At 40.6% G+C, this 18,728-nt stretch overlaps 1 protein-coding gene across 3 annotated transcripts in view; it reads right to left on the reverse strand.

Moving 5' to 3' along the window:
* Positions 1-18,728, reverse strand: part of ccdc186 (coiled-coil domain-containing protein 186) — a 31,148-nt gene that overhangs the window by 3,563 nt on the left and 8,857 nt on the right. The window contains exons 7-15 of one of the 3 annotated variants that reach the window (XM_022196037.2): positions 18,453-18,557; positions 17,733-17,831; positions 14,618-14,704; positions 14,392-14,534; positions 12,700-12,955; positions 12,071-12,260; positions 10,541-10,621; positions 10,055-10,283; positions 4,318-4,537 (exon numbers count right to left, since the gene is read on the reverse strand). In XM_022196037.2, coding sequence (XP_022051729.2) covers positions 4,318-4,537; positions 10,055-10,283; positions 10,541-10,621; positions 12,071-12,260; positions 12,700-12,955; positions 14,392-14,534; positions 14,618-14,704; positions 17,733-17,831; positions 18,453-18,557 — 1,410 coding nt within the window. Of the gene's footprint in view, positions 1-4,317; positions 4,538-8,663; positions 8,887-10,054; positions 10,284-10,522; positions 10,622-12,070; positions 12,261-12,699; positions 12,956-14,391; positions 14,535-14,617; positions 14,705-17,732; positions 17,832-18,452; positions 18,558-18,728 lie in introns of those variants that run through there. The other 2 variants (XM_022196036.2, XM_022196039.2) reach the window with 2 other exon arrangements.

Below are 18,728 nucleotides of genomic sequence, written 5' to 3' on the forward strand. Positions count from 1 at the left end.
TACGTCAGCCTATTCGTTGCATTGATTGGTTGTTTACCTACCCAATTGCTGCAGAGGGATTTGATAGACAACCTTTTAGCCCGCCTCCCTCCCTGTCGCGCTTCCCTAGACCCTTGTGCCGTCAGAAACATTGGTGTAGCATGGCTAGGCTAGAAAAACACTGGAATTAACATGTAAAACACTTGCCCAAGTAATCCCAGATGACACCACACTAGAAAAAGTGGTTCCTCTACATACTATAGATGTTTTACTACTGTTTTAATGTGATTATATACTTGTCTCCTATCTGTTTTTGGGACACATTGCCTGCAGTTCAGGCTAAAAGTCCTTGAATTTGTCACCGTTAGCTTCTCAGTTGCATGGAGGAGGAGAATGTTTTCTTTCTTTACAGGATCCAGTTACAGCAAAGGGTTTATTTTGGGCGACTTTTAAAATGAAACATGTAGAATAAAGCGATTTTGATGAAATATTATGATTTTAAGCTTGGATTTGGTTCGGTTCTCTCACGCACAGTTCAGTCAAAAACACTTGAAAATCAGGTTTTTCTTTCCCTTTTTAAAAGTTCTGACAAATGCTGTCAAGAAATAAGGGCCTGTAGTGCTGTTTATCGTTCCTCAACCTATTATTAAAACGTAAAAACACACAGAAACAAAATTATTATTAGTATTGCTGAAGTTCGACCCTGTCTCGACTATTTCCTTGATGTTTTCTGTGCACTATGGTTGAACACGGCAGATAACTTTGTGATTCTCTCTGCAGAAACCCCTTGCTGCCACATATTCTTATTCAGCATGAAGAACAATCACAACAGAGCCAGAGATTGAAAAAGTTCGATTAACCATCACAGTAAATTTGAAGCCTTGATTCGCCTTTTGTCAGAATATTTTTGTTTTACTGTCATTTTATTGTGCCCATGGTGAGTGCTTTTATATCATTACTTCCTGCTTACTGCCAATCATCTTTCATCCGCAGAAAGAAAACCCTCTGCCAGTAAATACTCCCACATTTTAACACAATTTATTGTCCCATTCAACTTTTTTTTCTTTCAACACGGGCAACTTTTCATATAAATTTGACAGTACATAAAGACAATAGGGAGCTGATGGGTTGCAAAATATGAAAATATTTATCAAAGCGTGTGCCCACATAAACAAAAGGGCAAACAGAGCAAACAGACAAAAATCAAAGAGGCTGTAACAATACATGTCAGCAGTTTGGGAACACGTTGTAAGACTTCGATTATGTGGGTGTCTTGCAGGATTAAAGAAATTCATTCTTCCTTTAATTTTTTTTTTTTTTTTTTTTTTTTTAACACTGTGTCACCCTGCCCCTGCTTGGAAGGAGTGTTTCGCCCACTGTATTTGACATGGATTTAAGATACATTGGACATTCTCTAATATGTAAAATGGTGAAAAATAGGGCAGCTGTTTTGCGGTACGTGTGTCGCACAATGACGGTGGAAAAAGCCTCCGTGGTGAATTGGTTGTAATCAGCGTTGATTGTAGCCACAGCAGGCAGAAATATAAATAAATAACCCTTTTTTTAAACTCGCTGTTAGCCACCTCAGCACCAATTTAGCAGCTAAAGGGAGATATTTCCCTCAGGAGTTGGTGCAGAGCAAATCAGAGAGTGAATATTGGACTTACATTCACCAGGTGGCTAACAGACTCCAAGTTGATGCTAATGTTGCTTTGTGTTCATAATCTTTTGGACTGCTGGTTCCATCTATTACATAAAGCTGAGACATGCTTTATATTCAGCGGACATACAGCGACAACATAGACTATTTATTAGGGCTGGACCCGAATATCCGGATATTCGTTCGCTATGGCACTATCCGGATATTAATTTGGTATCCGAATATTCGCCCACCCCACTCCCCCGTCGGACGTTACCGGGGCTGAAAGAATATGCGGTGTTACTGTCTTCCCTCCGCCTTCGGCCCACATCGGCACTTATCGGCTCATCTCATCATGAGATCACATAAACATATACACATATGTCGATGTGATCACCCCCTCCTCCCCCCAGACAAAAATATTCGGAGCTCGTCTCTTCCCTGCGCCTTCGGCCCACTTCGGCTCACCCCGCCATGTTCTTCGGCTCATTTCGGCTCCTCCATTCGTGTTTGTAAACACCACCCGAATGGCCCGGTGGCTGCCAACTCTGACATTACGCTTCACTTCGTTGCATAAACACAAGACAAGACGCCGAAGACCTCTGCTGAAGACAAAACGAAGGCAACGAAGGTCGGTTTACACTGGGTTCAATCTGTCATCAGGAAATGTTGGCCAGAACTTTCTAAAAATGAAAAAGGATCCGAATTTTCGGCCCGTCTGTGTCCCAAGCCGCCGCTGCCGCCACTGCCGCATTTGATCACCCCCCCCCGTCGGATGTTACGGGGCGGAACGAATATTCGGATATTCGTCTTTATTAGGGCCCGAATATTTGGAGGCCAGAAACCACTATTCGGGCCAGCCCTACTATATATATATATATATATATAAATAAAAATCCCACACACACATATGAGGGACATCATGGGACAAATGGACCTCTGTTCTAAACGTATCCTGGGTGCTTAATGTAAACTTTTAACCATATTAATGTGCGAAATGTCTGTGCATTTGTCACTGAGTGGAAACAAATTCGTCATAACCGGCATCCAGGCGCCACCTTTTCTTATGGGTCTGACGTACCAGCTGGTCAAACCACGTCTCGACTGTGGCTGCTGTTGGAAACCGAAGAGCTGAGAAGCGGAACAGATTCATTCGTTTGACACCAGCGCATCGGGAAATTGGTTCAATCGAAATCTTAATTCAATTAAACCCACCAAAAGGCCCTCAGGTGCAGATGCTGGACACAGCTCATGTGCATACAGATTAAATGAAGATGGACACCGAACGCAGAACCGAATCCACTAGTTCTGATGAACTAGTAAGGAGGAAAACATGTCTCAGTTGCAGACGTGAATGAATTGGAGCGTTTTCGACTTGTCAGGTCAGGCTGACATCCTGATGAGGACACCATCAGCTTGTCAAATCGCATGCAGACAATGTGACACATGCTGCGGCTGACTTTGAAGGCTTGAAAGACATGACCTAAATATCAGAAAACCTGAACTGATAAAGGCAGAGGGTGGTCTGACACCCAACTATACCCAGATCAAACTGTCCTTTTTATCCGCATCTACAATCACATCATCTTAAGTGCTGTTTATGTGTAACTGTGAATATTGTCAGTTTGGGTTATCTCATTTTAACTGAATAAGAGAAAAGTAACAAAACACAGTGGTTTGTTGTAGTTGATGTATAAAACTGAAAGGATTTTAGTGACTGAAAACATACTATTGAAAATGTATCTGAAATAAAAATCCCAATGACATTAAATGTGTCTGACCCCTGGTTAACAGCACATACAGTATTTTCATGTGGAAGTTTAACAGTAAGCACTTCAGCATGGCAATCTCCACAACGAATTTGAAGCTTTGCTCTCTGACATGAATGGATTTGAGAGAGATTAGCAGCTGCTACTGCGCAAGGGTAGGTTGGCTGTGACACCTGAGCCAGGTCTCTTTGGAGGACTGAAAGAACTAAAAGAGGTTCACCATCAGTATTCTGCATGTATAGGTCACAGTCTATAGTAGCGTGCTATATGGTATCTGCTCCAGTGAAAGGATCCTGCAGTCTCCGCAGCTGGTGTAGGTGTGAGGACTTAAGGGGATTGAGCTAAATGATCATTTCAAATGCATACATTTAAATCTTCTACCTGCTTAAAAAAAAAACAGAGCATCCCTTTACAAACATAAACATGATGTATGCAATAAGAGCAAATCTGCTGACTTGAGGAATTCTGTGATGAATTAATGAAATTCATGTATGTCTGTGTAGATTATACAGGTCACGGTAATCCTAAGAGCTTCAGTAAAAAGCAAGGTGACATGTTCTTAAGAACCAAAAAGGTCAGTTTTAGTTGCTTTTAACTAATGGTCTCTTCATTTAATTCATGTTGTTTTTCGGTGAATCCATTTCTCTATTCGGATCTGACTGAATGTGTTGGTGATGGTGGCGTCTGCACACTTTAACAACTAAGTCACATCAGGCGGCGTTGGCTCCAAAGGTGGAGCATGACACCGACACAGCCAATTAATTATCGACTCAGGTCATGTAAGCCTCAGCGATCACACAGTCACGGCAAATTAAAAGCCTGTGAAGGAAACAGCTCACATCATCAATGTTTCCAGTGAATTTAAATGAGTCTTCCTGCCTTTATAGTTGAATGCGTCGGTGGAATGATGCCTGCTGGGAGAGAAGTTACCTTCAGAGTGATGTTTTTCAGCAGCGTGTCCTCCAGCACGGCCTGCAGCTTCCGGTTGATCTCCAGCGACAGGTCCAGGGTCAGGCCGCTGTCCGCCGGGTGGGAGGTGTAAAGTGAAGCCATGATGCCTCCCCGCCGGCTCAGGTGGGCCTTGTTAATGTCTGACGCCTCCGATGAGAGGGCCCCTGACTCCTCTCTCAGCACATAGCTCTGGATAATTCTGTAGGGAGAAAGGGGAGGAGATTAGTCAAACTGTGTGCTTCAAAAGGAGTGAAAACGAAGTGAATGCGCAGCATCGGCTGGAGACTGTCGAGCAAAGAAAATTGAGAAAGTGAGATTTCATAGTTAGGGAGCATGGAGAGCTCCTCCAGAGCAACGGACCACTTGCAGCAGCAAAAGCAGCAGACATTACAAGAATAGTAATTCCAGTAGGATGTGTCATTTGACTCGTGTACATGGGATACATTCAGTCATAGTGGGGAAGACGATTATTATTGTGCCAGTCAGAGAAGGAAAGGCAAAGGCTTTAAAACGGGCTGCCAGAATTCAATCAATCAACTGCATGCCTGTGCGTGTGTGAGAAAGTGAGATAAATCATATTCATAATACATTTTCATCTCCAAAACATGCAGAATACTGATGGTGTGTTGAGGTTAAGCTATGTCTGTGTCAGAGCGAGGGAGAGAAGAAAATTTATTTTCTTAACAGCTCTAAACTTCCTGTTCTTCAATTTTCCCATCGCAGTCCGGAGAACACTGACAAGCATTTCTATTTAGAGTAAACCGGCCCTGGAGAGAGCAGTTATTGTGATTCAAATTCATTACTGCCTCCTACATTATCATATTTTTCTTAACATGCGAGGAAAGAGAAGGAAAAACTGCGCAAAGCACTAATCAACCCAAAGACACTCGTTAAGCAAATTAGCGAGATTAAGAAACACTGTGTCAAAGGCTTTTCTGTGCACGTCTCGTGCTGCTGTAAGAATGAGGGTATTTGGGCTACGCTTCAAGGATAATGGCGCGGCTCTTCCAATCGGAACTGAAGTCTTTAATTTTCCTGAGAAAACGAGTGAAGACGGTTGAAGAGGGCTGTGTACTGTCCTACAGAAAAGGTCAACAGCCTCCTGTTCTTGAAGACCGGGTCAGTAATCAATATTCTAAAGCTGCTCTCAACCCAGACGTATAGCCTGGAGCACTAACCTGAAAAAAAAAAAAAATCTGCCTCCTCCTGGCATTGTGCAGTTGAAATTCAGGGTGAGGATGAGGATTTTCAAAAAGATAATTGGGGTGTAGATTTACTGGAGGAGAATACTCCGAAGCTGCAGATTCTACCGCTCTCTCTACAACTTAATATTTATCTATGACAAGATAGGAATGAAAACAGAAACACAACAGTTTGCGTACTACAACTACTATATGCAAATATCTAATTCTTCAGACTACAGCAAATCAATAACTAGAAAAGATCCAATCTAGACAACGACATGGACTTTAGGTAGTGTCTTTCAATGGTAAAGCTGAGGTAAGCAGTATTTGTTTGGTGCCAACGCTAACTTTTCAGCATATTGTTATTTAAGGAATCACTATCTTTAGAAAATCAAAGCTATGATGTGAGATTTTGTTCAGATCTTTTTACAGAGAGGGTGTCATTCCTGCTATTATAAGCTGTTTTACAAACACAGATGCACTGCTGTACAGAATTCAATAGTAGAAACCCTGCAGGAAAAGTTGCCAATCCAGCAGTGGCAAAAAAAGCCTACACTGTTAAGCAACCCTTTCAAAAAGAGAGTTTGATATTTAATCCATACAAATACATGTCCACATCAGCAAAATATATTCATCAAACTACTGTATTCTGAGCTTGCTGTTCTCCTCCTGGACAAGTACGCTGCTAACTTCATTTTCCTGGAATATCTATACGCCTCATTGCGGCTGGCTTGGTTGTTTTAGGTGGATTTACTATGCCAGCTGTCAAATGGTGCTGTTAGATGGCTGCCGCTAATTAAATGTCATGTTCATGTTCGATCAAGCTTGTGCTACGATTTCTTATGCAGTGCGGGTACATGCCTGTGATGTCTGGTGGGAAGGGCTTAGGATAGAAAGAGGAGAAATGAAGTCTATCAAGATCTGGTGGCCTTTTGTTGTTACTTTTTTCAGATTTTCAGATTCCTGCCTACCCCAGCTGTAAGCACCAAGATTTTGCTCGGGATAGTCCTTCTTTGGACATTAAGTTATTGCTGTTTAATATTCTTGGAAAGCATTTTAGTTGCATGAATATGCTATGAAAGAGGTCTGAGAAGGATTGAAAACATGCTACTGATATTTTCATCAGCCCTCCATGCATAAATAGTAGTTTCCATTGCTAAAGTAAAGCAGCTGTGTAGTACCTACTGGTCACACAGCTGCAGCTTCAAACTCTTGTGAAATGCAAACATATTTATCAGTGTTTTACCTGGAATGAAGACATCAAATGTGCTACTTATAGATTCTCTCTAAAGGGTAAAGAGTCTGATTGATAATGTTCCTTTTAAGGGCTCATACTAGTACTAGTTATTAGCTCTTGCAATCTGTGGGAGGAAAAAACTTCCATATTGTGTACTTCATATCTAGCACTACATAAGCCCAAAACTATGCTGCAGTGTATCACACTATGAACTAACAAAGCAAGTCTGTGGTGCAAAAGAAAACAAAAACAAAGCTATGAAAGCACTACAAAGAAACCACCACCATAAATTATCCTCATCCACACACACACAGAGACACACACCACCTGGGCTATCACAGACAGAAAATGAAACTTACCTCTCACTAGCCTTGCAAGGGTCCATATTTGGACCCCAGTTCCATCACGATAGTGTTTAGTAAAAAACAAAAAAGTGACAGAAATTAAAGATGTGACCGCATGGTGCGGATGCTGAATGGCATGCACAGGTCGGCGGGGGCAGAGATGTAAGCAACAAGTCGGAAACAAGGAAGACAATGACTTATTTTTGGAATTTGTGACTAATATGTCCTTTTGTTTCTGGCAATGAGGGCAGCAAGTCAAGCATGCACAGAGTGAAAGCGGCAATTTTTCAGTGACGGTTCTTTTAGGAAAGCCTCTTAAAGTGACAAAACTCTGGACCCAGAAAGTAGCAAAGACAGAAAGGTAAGATGGAAAAAGTAAGCAATGTTTTATCTGGAAAAAAAGGAAATACGCAGGCTATAATTTATAATGTGATCAATGATAATCAATCTATATATATATATATATATATATATATATATTCTGTGTTATTTACAGAACACCAGAGGTATTTGTTTACATGGCAGCTACTATCAAAACACATCCAGTAGCTTCAGGCCTGGCTGGTAAAGGGAGAAAAATCCCCGATACCCTTGAAATGATCCACACATTTAAAACACTTGACAGGTGTGGATCCATAGAAGCCCACAACAGAACTCACATCGCTGTGATTACTTTTTTTTTTTCTTTTTTTACACACTGATTACAACTTCAGCAGATTGAAAAGGATGCTTTCCAGATAAACAGGCATCTCTACCACCTGAACAGAAGGCCTCATCCTGCTTTAATTCCCATCTGCTCCGCAACAGCATCCTTTTAATGCAAGTCACATGAGCACACCATTTAGACGTAATAGTCATAATAACCAGGTGTGGGCCCTGAAGGACAGACATCATTGCCCTTGAGGGATGATACCGCTGTTTCTGCATGTTTTAGCCCATTTCCTGCAATTCACCTATACTGTACTGTACACTTTGCAGCCAACGACCCGTGTTTGACTTTATAGCACGTGAAAATGCCCCTCGGAAAACATAATGAATGGTTGCATGATGGGTGAAAATAAAAATCTAAAGAGAATCGTGTGGCAATAAAGTTGCAAAGTGGAGGAGACTGGTTATGGTTGCTGATATATTTTCCACTATCCCCATGATAGTTTCATGAATAATGCAACAGTCATATAGGTTTGAACTGTGGCCACTGGCTTCAATCATTTTCACCACTTAGCTTCCACTAAATCAGTGTTTTATTTTGTCAGTTAGGCATGGCAAAGGGTTAGTATTCTCATGAGTATGCTAAATACTAGCCCACCCATGAGCCTCAGCCACTGTTGCTATGGACAACAGGCAAGTCAAAAGAAGCAGAGCACAGTCTTAATACTTTTGCATTGCCAGTTAAACGCCAAATCCATGCAGAGTTAACCCAAAATCCATGTACTAATTGAATCTTTATCGCTCACCCATAGAAACAGGGTAAAGAAATGCACCGTGAAAGTTTTACTTCTGGAACCAGTGATAGCCTAAAATAGCTCCTCCCTCTTTGCAACTCTACGTTCTTTTAAAAAAAAAAAAAAAAAAAAGGACATGCATGAGTAGTCAGTGAGAATAGAGATACAGAATCACAGCTATGATCATACAACAGAGTGGTGTGGATGTGGTAAAGGAAATCAAAAATCAGCCTCTTGACTTTCTTCCTCTAACTGGCCCTCGTCTGAGACCCTCAAAACTTCTGTTTACTCATCACCTGCTTCAGGCCTACAGTTCGCTTGTCAGTGTTCACCAGGCTGTCCTGGAGGGACAAGGACAGAAAGGCAAAAAGGACAAATTCACATCCATACTCTGGATAGTGTAACACCCCCGTGCTTAGCTGAGATTTTACAGAGCTAAATTTAGCCCTGCAACCGTGGGATTCGTCCTCAATTTTAACTCTTAAATGTAGGTTGAGGCTAATGGATTCAATCCGTGTGTATAGCTGGGAAACAAATTAGAAGTGGGAAAGAAGAGATGATCCAAGTGGAATCAAATAGGAAGGCTGGATACCTCAGAGGACTATAAATGCTCAGAGTTATACTAATCAATCAACATTCAATCAACTCATTTTACTTAGGGAGAAATCTTTCCATGCTCTAAGTCTCTTCGGCTCTTTTAGGTTTTATTATATGGGAAACTCATATCCACACCCTATGTTACCCAGGCATAGATCCACAATTCACTTTGAGATCTAAAATTTATGGTAAATGAGTATGTGATTGAGACACGTTCTTTACGCCGTCTCTTTTATTTCAGGTGATTGCTATGAATATGGAAGGAGCATCATTAAGGATCCATACTAAGGCGCACCCCCTGCTAATCACCTAGACTATAAATAGCTCTGACTGAAGTTTGTCACGAATAATAATTGTGGTGTGTGAATGAATTAGTATCTAAAGATAAGAAGGAGAGACAATGAAGGATGCACGGGGCCATAAACTGTGTGTGCAAGCATATATTGTCTATCAAGGTCAGCCGGAGAACTTTAACGTCGACAAGTGAGGAATGCTGTGCATAAAAGTGTTCATGTATATATGTATGGAAATGAAGATGTATTAAATTCAGTTGTCATTACCGATTGCTGGTTCTGTATTGTCACAATACTAAAACAGAATTCCAAGTGTTGCGTTTAAATGTGCAACTAAAATAGACTTTGCATTAAGAAGCTTTTAAACTCCTGCAAGAAACTTTCTCAGTTCTCTGCTACACTGCAGTGATGACTGATGTGAGGTGTTACTAGTTTTCTTGAAGCCAGATCACACTGATGTGTTTGTACTGGAAGGGAAATTGTATCTGTCCATCAGTATTAGTTGAATATATTCTACCCTGCATTCTATGGTCAAACTGATCCCAGTGCATTAAAAAAAATACAAAAAGTTCTCCACATCTCTTTCTCTGCTCCCCATACTTTGGTCCATGCCACTCACTTGGTCTTTTTGCGGATCTCTTCCACCAGCTGCTTGATATGGTCTTCCATGAACTCAATTTTTTCCTGCTTCCGAGCCAGGGCCTTTTGCAGACGGACAATACGCTCCACAAGCACAGCCTTGTCAACCTCTGGGAAGCTGTCCACGACCACCACTGAAGGACCCGATTGGCTCTCTGGTGACCGCTCTTCAACACTGCCGCTCCCACCGTGGCGTGCATTCAAAGAGCCTGGGAAATGGAGGGGATGCAGAGAGATTAACTTAGAAAGCTGTTTATTGGCGTGGCTTTGGTCATGTTACAACTAGCTCTGAGGTATTATTTTCCGTAAACAAAAGAACCAGTATGCTTAATATTGTATTTTTACTGTTGTGTTATTTCTCAGAGAGACTTTTATCCCAACAGATCAACATATATATATATATATATAAAGATCCATGATATTACTACTGTATGTGTTAAATACTAACCAAATCCTGCAGTAGTACCTGAGGAACTGGAGCGACTGCCCATACTGCTGGCATCCCGGTCACACCCTCCATTCTCAACCTGCTCCAGCTTCTTACGCGCTGTAGAGAAACATAGAGTGAACCATCAAACCTGACACTAATACAAGTTTTGTTCTAGGTTTTGCTTATGCATACACATGCTGGCGTATGCTCGTGCATGTGAGTCTCTCCCTTTGAAATGACCTCCCTCTCCGTGATTCTAAAGAAACCAAAAGGCTGTAGCTTAATTATTTTCAGTTGGCTGTCATGTGCACAATGATTCTGGTTGTAAAGTAAAATTAAAGAGGGATGGCGGCGTGGACAACGTGCCTGTATGTTTGGTCTGTGATGCTGGTGCTTAGTGTGACATCTCATGGCTGTCGATATCACATACAGTTCAGTTCAGCTGTACGTCATTGCTTGACTAAACTCAAGGAGTTTTACTCAATAAAGGCGTCTAACCTGAACAAATGTGACACGGGTTCTTTTGAAGAAAAGTGCCCGCTCAGCAAACCCTCCGTGCAAAAACAAAGGCCTAAAATGACGATGCTGATAAAGTACAACTGCAACGCTGATGAAGAATCGCCTCAAGAAAATGTCATCTCGGCCCCAGCAGGCAAGTGCAAATGAAAAACGTGTGCATAAAAGATAAAAGTGGTGAACTTTAAGCATTAAGGTTACTCTATGTGCCCAGAGAACCAAACAGGGGAAGCTGGCTCACTCAATTAAGTATAATCCTACCACGATAGAAAAGTTAGCGCTTGACACTGCTCCCATCTGTGCACTGCTCTGGTTTTTAATCACCCTGCACAATCTCCTCTTTAAGCAGATGTGCCATCTTACATTAACATAGGCATGTATATACAAAGATAACCACAATGGTCAATTTGGCAGGGCAGAAAGTAACAGAAATGATACAATGATTTCTGAAAATATAATTGACAGTTATGCTATGAAATTACATCTTTCATGTTTTTATGAACACAAAAAGCCATGTTATGTTGGAAATATCGTTACATAAACCTGGACTTAAGAAGTAAATATTTTATCAGGTTTCAAATTACTCTGCTAACTTCATGCATTGTCACGTCTTTAATAGTGACATGACTGATGTTTGCAAAAAGCAATTGGCTAAACATATTGATGTGTGTATCTGCTAAGTATTTTATCACTGATGCTTCAACATCAGCTGTATTCCAACTAGTTTTGGTGATGACTTGATAAGTTCACTCTCTCATACTGCTACACTTTAACCAAAGTGCTCCACACACGAAGCAGAAGTCTTTGAACGAGAACTGAACTATTTCAATTGTGATAAATGCATCAAGGAGCTTGTTTCTTTCTGCATTGTTACATACAGAATTGTGCAATAAATGCACACTGGCATGGCTTTGAACGTGGGTGAAAAATGGCAGGTGGTTCTGAAACATTCGACTAAAAAATGTTACAGCACATCATCACTGTGCCAATACGTGAAAAATGTGTAAAAAAACAAAACAAGATTTGGCATAATGCAACGTTGTATCTAACCTTGTGTTAGCTGTTTTGTGAGATCCTTGATGTTTGCAGCCTGCTTCCTTTTCTGTGTCACCAGCTCATCCCTCAGCTCTTCCACTCTGGTTTTTAGTTGGGACACCTCTACCTGCAGTGCTGCCCGCTCCTCCTGCAGACCCTGCACCTCCTGCTGCCTCAGCACCTCCTCCTGTTTCAGTTGTCTCGACTGCAGGAGAAACGGATTTAGGAACATAATATGATGACAATGCAATAATGGTCATCATGGAGCGGTAAGGTAATGTGGCAATGGCTGCTTGTGTAGACACGCATGACTGGGCTGAAAATAAATAAATAAGTAGGGAAGACACTATTTTATGAATTTATTCTGAATGTCTCGTCAGACTATATCAATACAAAAGGACACTGTATGTTCTAGGTCAGTCAATTCAGCAGACAAGAATCACTCCATAGACGATTTGTGACAGTGTTTGATGAATCAACAATCTATAAATAGGGAATGGCTGCAGACCTAGAAGCAAACATTGTGATCATGATGGAGAAACTTCATAAATCATTTTGCCAGCTGTGTTCAGCCACTGACATCAGATTAGCTGCACCCTATGAAAGCCACACTGGACTTCACTGTGCACTCAGAGAACCCTGACCTTGTCTTCCAGTTGCCTGTTGGTCTCCTCCAGCTTTGCTTGGTGCTCCGTGAATCTGTTGGTGAGCTGATCCAGCTGAGACTGTAGTGCGTTGCTCTCCGACTGGAGCTGGGCGTTCTTGCTGCTCAGCTTCTCGGTGAAGCCCAGTAACTCAGCCTCACGCTCCCTGCTGCCCTGAACATCACGCTGCAGGTCAGCCATCTGATTGGTCAGGCTATCCACCTCTTCATGAAGAGATGTGATCTCCTGTTCATCACTGCATACAGAAAGAATGAGACATACAGTCACCTCAAATAAAAAAGGAATGCAGCAATACGTAGTTTGAACAACTTTGTGAGAAAAACTATTTAATTAAAAGGCCAGAAGTACCAAAAATACAGCTTATCATTGTTACAATCGTGTGTAACGCATGATTCATTCAGATAAGCCACGTCTTTCACACAGACATACAGCTGAAATGTCCTGTAATTGTGTGATTCTAATCTCAAAATTGCCAATCTTCACCCGAGTTGCATCGAGACCAAAAAAATAAAAATGGCAATTTGTTTCTTGCCAACAGCTTAAAAAGTTTGTCCACGTGATGGAAAAACATGTGGCTCTTCAACAGGACAGCCAGTATTTTTTGCATCAATCATTTTGGATTGATGCAAGACACTTATATAAAAAAAAAAAAACACGTCAAGAAGGGGAAAGGGAGAAGTTTCTCTACCGTGAACATCTCCTCACTCTATCAAGTTCTCTTCTCACGGCCAGCAGTCACACTCCCACAGAGGGACCCGAGTCCCTTTCTGCTCTCAGTTCTATATCTGTCACTGACCTACCTTTAAATGCTCTGATAAGAACGTTGAAAAGAAGGAGCAAGAACTAGATATCAACCTGCTCAGTTCTGTCCATGTCAGAAAATTGATACAGGTGTCAAGAATTTAAAGTGGCCTACAGCCAACACAATGCATGGCTGCATTTATGGATGTGGTCTCCAGTTAATGTGGTCGATATGCTCTCATCCGACCATTTTTCACCTCTCATTTGTCAATGGCCTTCCAAGATTAATCCATTATTTTTGTCTGCAGGAGGAAAAGACTATCTGGGAAAAAAACACAACTTTGAACTCTCTCAACCTAATGGAGACAGTTAGAGCTAACTTTATATTGAATATATACTCGGTGTCGGCCTAAATTAATTGACACCATGACAGAAGAAGTTGCCAGTGTGGCTGCATTTTATTAACTAGATGCCCAAAAAGTTTAGTGTAAACTTTTTTGCACATCACACCTCATCAGCCAACATGGCAAATCATCCAAAAATAATAATAAAAAAAAGTTGTTAGCATTATATTTCTCAAAGGTTCTTGTGCTGTGATCAGAAGCTGATAAAGTTGCAGTTTTGGAAATCATCAATGTCACATGTTTGTGCATTAAATGTGCTTCGAAAACCAAACTGCATTACATCCATTTTAGTGCTGTACACCGTTTCTGTAGCCTGGTAATACACGTCATCGACAAATTTGTTGTCCTTTAGCCATTTCTGTCAGACTGTGGACATGCAGTACTGGCCTGTGGCGGGCATTATTGATCTTTCTCTTCAGTGTGTGTGTGTGTACCATGACACTTACTGCTGCTGCAGTGTTCCACGCTTGAATTTTTACATTAAGTACTGTTCCTACATGATCAATGACAGAGCAAGCGCTTGTACCGTTGGTGCTGCTCCTGGAGTGCGGTAACCTCCTCCAACTTCTCTCTCTGCCGCCCGATTTCTGCTTTCTGCCGGTTGATGATCTCCCTGTATTTGCTCAGCTCGTCCTCCCATCTGGGGCGCTCATCCTCCAGACACTTTAACTAAAGAATATTACACTTTATTAAGCTGAAGACCTGCTGACATCATATGCACAGATGTTGAAGCATTTATCTGTGTAACAAACCTTGGTGCGTAGAGTTTCGAGCTCATCCATGCCCTCCTTATAACTTCTCTTGAGGTCATCCAGCTCCTTGGCTTTCACTCGGTGCACCTGTCGGACGCATTAAATTCTCCTTTAGACGTCTATCAGGTGTTATGTGTTTACTATGAATACGCAAAAGGCTGCACTAAAAAGAAAACCCAAATCTGAAAAGCTTTTTTCTTTGTCAATGCCAGCTGTGATTACTCAAATTTAAAGTCAGTGGTTTTTACACATCGATGTAACTCCCAGTCACACTTAATGGAATGTATTTCTCTTTCAAACACACACAAAAAAAGATCTTAGCGTTATTTCACTGCAGATGCATTTCTGGGCAAGCCAAGTGTTGGATTCACTGAAGTAATTTTGCTTTTGCGCTCATTAAGCAAGTGAAAGCAATGATGTTTCTATAATGTTTTTTGTGTCATCTTTTTAACAGAGCCATTACTGGTGCCTCTGCTAGTCAACTTTTCCAAGATGCTATTTAAGAGCCCGTGGTATCCAAGACAACAGGCCAGTAATGGAGATGTTGGAAAATTCACTGTCCATTTCTTCCTTTCATCCCTTCCCATTCAATTTTAAAATTAACACCCCAACAGTAATGGGAACTGCTTTGTTTGCATTATTTATGCCCGAGCTGCATCATCACTTGAGGATAAGCACATATACTAAAATAAACATATGCTTGGACCCGTTTATTCATTAGCCGGGCACAGATAGCTGTCAGAATCAATGTACATGCTGATATCCGGCCTAAAAACAATCGGCACACAGTATTAGCAACAAGCTGGCAGTGGGCTGTACATCTGGAAAAGTTTTGTAGATAACAGAACACAACAGCTAAAGTTCATTTTATTGATTCTGTTATGATTGAATTTCTAACATAAAATAAATTTTAAAAAATAACTTTTTAGTTACAATTAAAACATGAAATTGAATTTACATATCAAGACATTTTAAGGACTTATTAACACTCTGGAAAAAAATCGACCAGACTCTGAATTGACAGCAAGAAATGGGTGATGCCTTCTGGGTTGTTGTTGAAACACACAGCTTCGTATTGATTATTTCTAGGCCATTTATTTTTAAAGTGTGATTCCCTTTAGAGTGGAGCACAGAGAAAAACAGGCCATTGTGTTTGGATTGAGTCCATGTCTGTGCCTGCGTGCATGCATGTCTGCCTGCGGAGTTGGTGTTCCAGTTTGTTACTCATTCCAACTTAAGGCAACTGCACCTTTCACACTGAGGAAAACAGCTGAAAATAAACACTTTTACTAGAAGAGCTGGCATCAAGCTCATCAATAAAAGGCTAAATAACGGCCTGGTGTAACAGAATGTATATGTAATCTTGAATTAATAGAAATCTTGCATTGCTGCTTATTTTGCCTTCTGGTGGATTATTACACAGATAAAAATAGAAACTAAAGTGACAGAGAAGTATGTCTGCAGACATAAAACAAGCATGAACACTAACAATGTTATTATTGCTTAGCTTTAAATGTTGTCTCAGAGTTTTTGGTTCTGTAAGCTTTGTATGATAAAGCAAGCGCTGGCTTACAAAGACAGAAAAGAACAATTACAGGGCCAATGTAAAGAACCGGAGAAAAAAGGATTTGAAGTTTAAAGGCTCCTAGTCAAACAATGCAAAAGATACAAGTTAGAAAAACTTAAATTTATGCTAGTTAGGGCTCATTATTATCCATTGTCAGGAGCCATTCGACAAACACATTGTTTTTCACAGCATCTACAAACAAAATATGATCTTTTAGTCACTTTCTTGCCAATGTAAACAAACACGCTGGTATATGCAAAATAGGGATCCATCTTACACACGTTGACAGGTTTACAATTTTATTTTTGGGGTCTATTACTGTTCAAAAACATGTAATTCTTCTCCTTGCTACAGCATCTTTTCTCATCCTTTCACTGAAACAATTAGTTTTAACTCCTAGCAAGCTTAAGGTTGGTCAGCTGGCCTGATGAAAGCGAAGCAATATTGGTAACATTCTATAACTCAAGATCTAAGAGCATAAGCAGAGAGACGTAGCCTTACAGGTGCAACTCTAGTGAAGAAATAATAGCAGACTTTGAGGAGTCTGTTCATTCTTTGAGGCGTGCCAATCGAGCTGTGAGGGAGGTGTTATGCAAATGTTGACACAGTGACATCAGAAAGTAAGTAATGGAAGAAAACCCTGGATTTCAAATGAGGCATTTCAGGCAGGAAAAGAGCAGTGTTTGGAACACTGGAAAAGGATGACTGCCTTTGTGGTGGACTTTGGGCTGTGAAAGATTGCAGGTTTTTTACATTTACAGAGAAAGCTATACAGGGGGGTCTCAATTTACGTTGGACTTCTGTTCCTATGGCGTGAACTAACACGAATTTCGCCGTAAGTCGTAACTCACATATATACATAAGTACCTATGTCACTCACCTACGCTAACACGGTGATAAAATCTTAATCTAGAACATAAAAACACTGTACAGTAACGTGTTCTTCAGCTCCGCTCGCCAACAAGTTCCTTGTGAAATTTATTTTAACGTCGCAAACACTGTACATTGGAATGATGAAACAAGACTTTCTTAATAAATTAACGCTAGATGGCAACGTAACCAAGAAACGCCGTAAGTCAGGGACGCCGTAAACCGAGGACCTACGGAAAAAACTGTAAAAAAGGAGAGAAAAACTCAGAAAGAATAATAAGGGCTCTGGAATCTTTAGCTAAACATTATTTACAGGTAGCTTAATCAATTTAAAAATCACAATAATTTTGTATAGTCAGAGGCTTCAGAGGTGGCCAGGCACTGCTATTGGTGGCGTTTGTTTTTTTTTCCCTCTCTATTATGATTAGAAACAATCATATAAGATATAGAATAATCTGTGTCGTTTCATTTGTCCCTGTACTTTTAGTCTTTCTATTTTTTCCTCCCAAAAATGACACACTTCTGTAACATCATACCATATAAAATGTAAGGCGAACTGGTAACAAGTCCAAACTCAGGTTGGAATTTAGTTGAGACCGAACATGTAGTTACTGAATCAGGGCTTTGTTTTTGTGGGAAAGAGTTTGTGTGTGTGTGTGTGTGCATGATGGCTGTCACCTCTAATTGGTCTGTTTGCTCCTGCTTGTGCTTCTCCAGCTCTCCTTTGGTCTCCCTCAGTTTAGCATCCAGCTCGTTGGATTTGAGCTCCTCCGATTCCTGTGGGAGAGAGGGGTGAAACTTTCAGAAACAAGAGAAAAAAAGATGAAGGAGAAGATGCAATGATTGAAATAACAGCTGGAAACAAGATAGACTTCTGGACACAAGTGAAAGGAACCAACTGACGATGATGGATGACAGTGGTACATTTTTTGTGAGCTTCTCGTCATTTAATTTTAAAATCTTGCTTCATTACATGCTGTGAATGCTGTCATGAAAGAAATCCTGAAAGAATACAGACGCTCAAACTAATCTTTCCACCACAAAGACAAAACTAGCACAGCTCTTTACTACCATCACAAGGTACAAATGAAAATTGCCACTCTCCTGGTGCAGAGTTATACTTCTCGAAGTTCCGTTTTTCTTACTTTATGACATCTTCTTATATTCCTTTAAAAAAATATTGACATACAATCAGTGTTGTAAAGTCTTTGTTTATGAATATGGCATGTAATATAGCTAAATTACCTTCTTTGACCTGTAATTTTGCAAGCAGACTAACTGAACGCAGTCCTAAATAAAATTCCTTACATTGCCAAAAAGCACAGGAATCCATTTCGACATCTGTTCCACAGACAGTCGTTAGCAAACTAATACTTCCATGTGATAAATATCACGAACCTGGTATGTTCTGATCATGTCCTGGCAGTTTTTGCGGATCTGCTCAGTCTCTTCTTTGGCCTGGGCCAGCTTGGATGTGGTCTCTCTCAGTTTGTCTTTTGTGTCCTGCACAGAAATACACATTTTTGCAATCATGACACTAAAATAAAAAGAAAACGTCACGTCAAATCAAACCAGTAAAAACTGGAGAAGGTTTTCTGATTCTAGCTGATGAATATATACATAATAAAAGTAATTTACACATACATCAGCTGTACAAACTACCACAAACAAAAA

This window comes from Acanthochromis polyacanthus, chromosome 19 (genome assembly GCF_021347895.1).
Source record: "Acanthochromis polyacanthus isolate Apoly-LR-REF ecotype Palm Island chromosome 19, KAUST_Apoly_ChrSc, whole genome shotgun sequence".
NCBI classification, from domain to species: domain Eukaryota; kingdom Metazoa; phylum Chordata; class Actinopteri; family Pomacentridae; genus Acanthochromis; species Acanthochromis polyacanthus.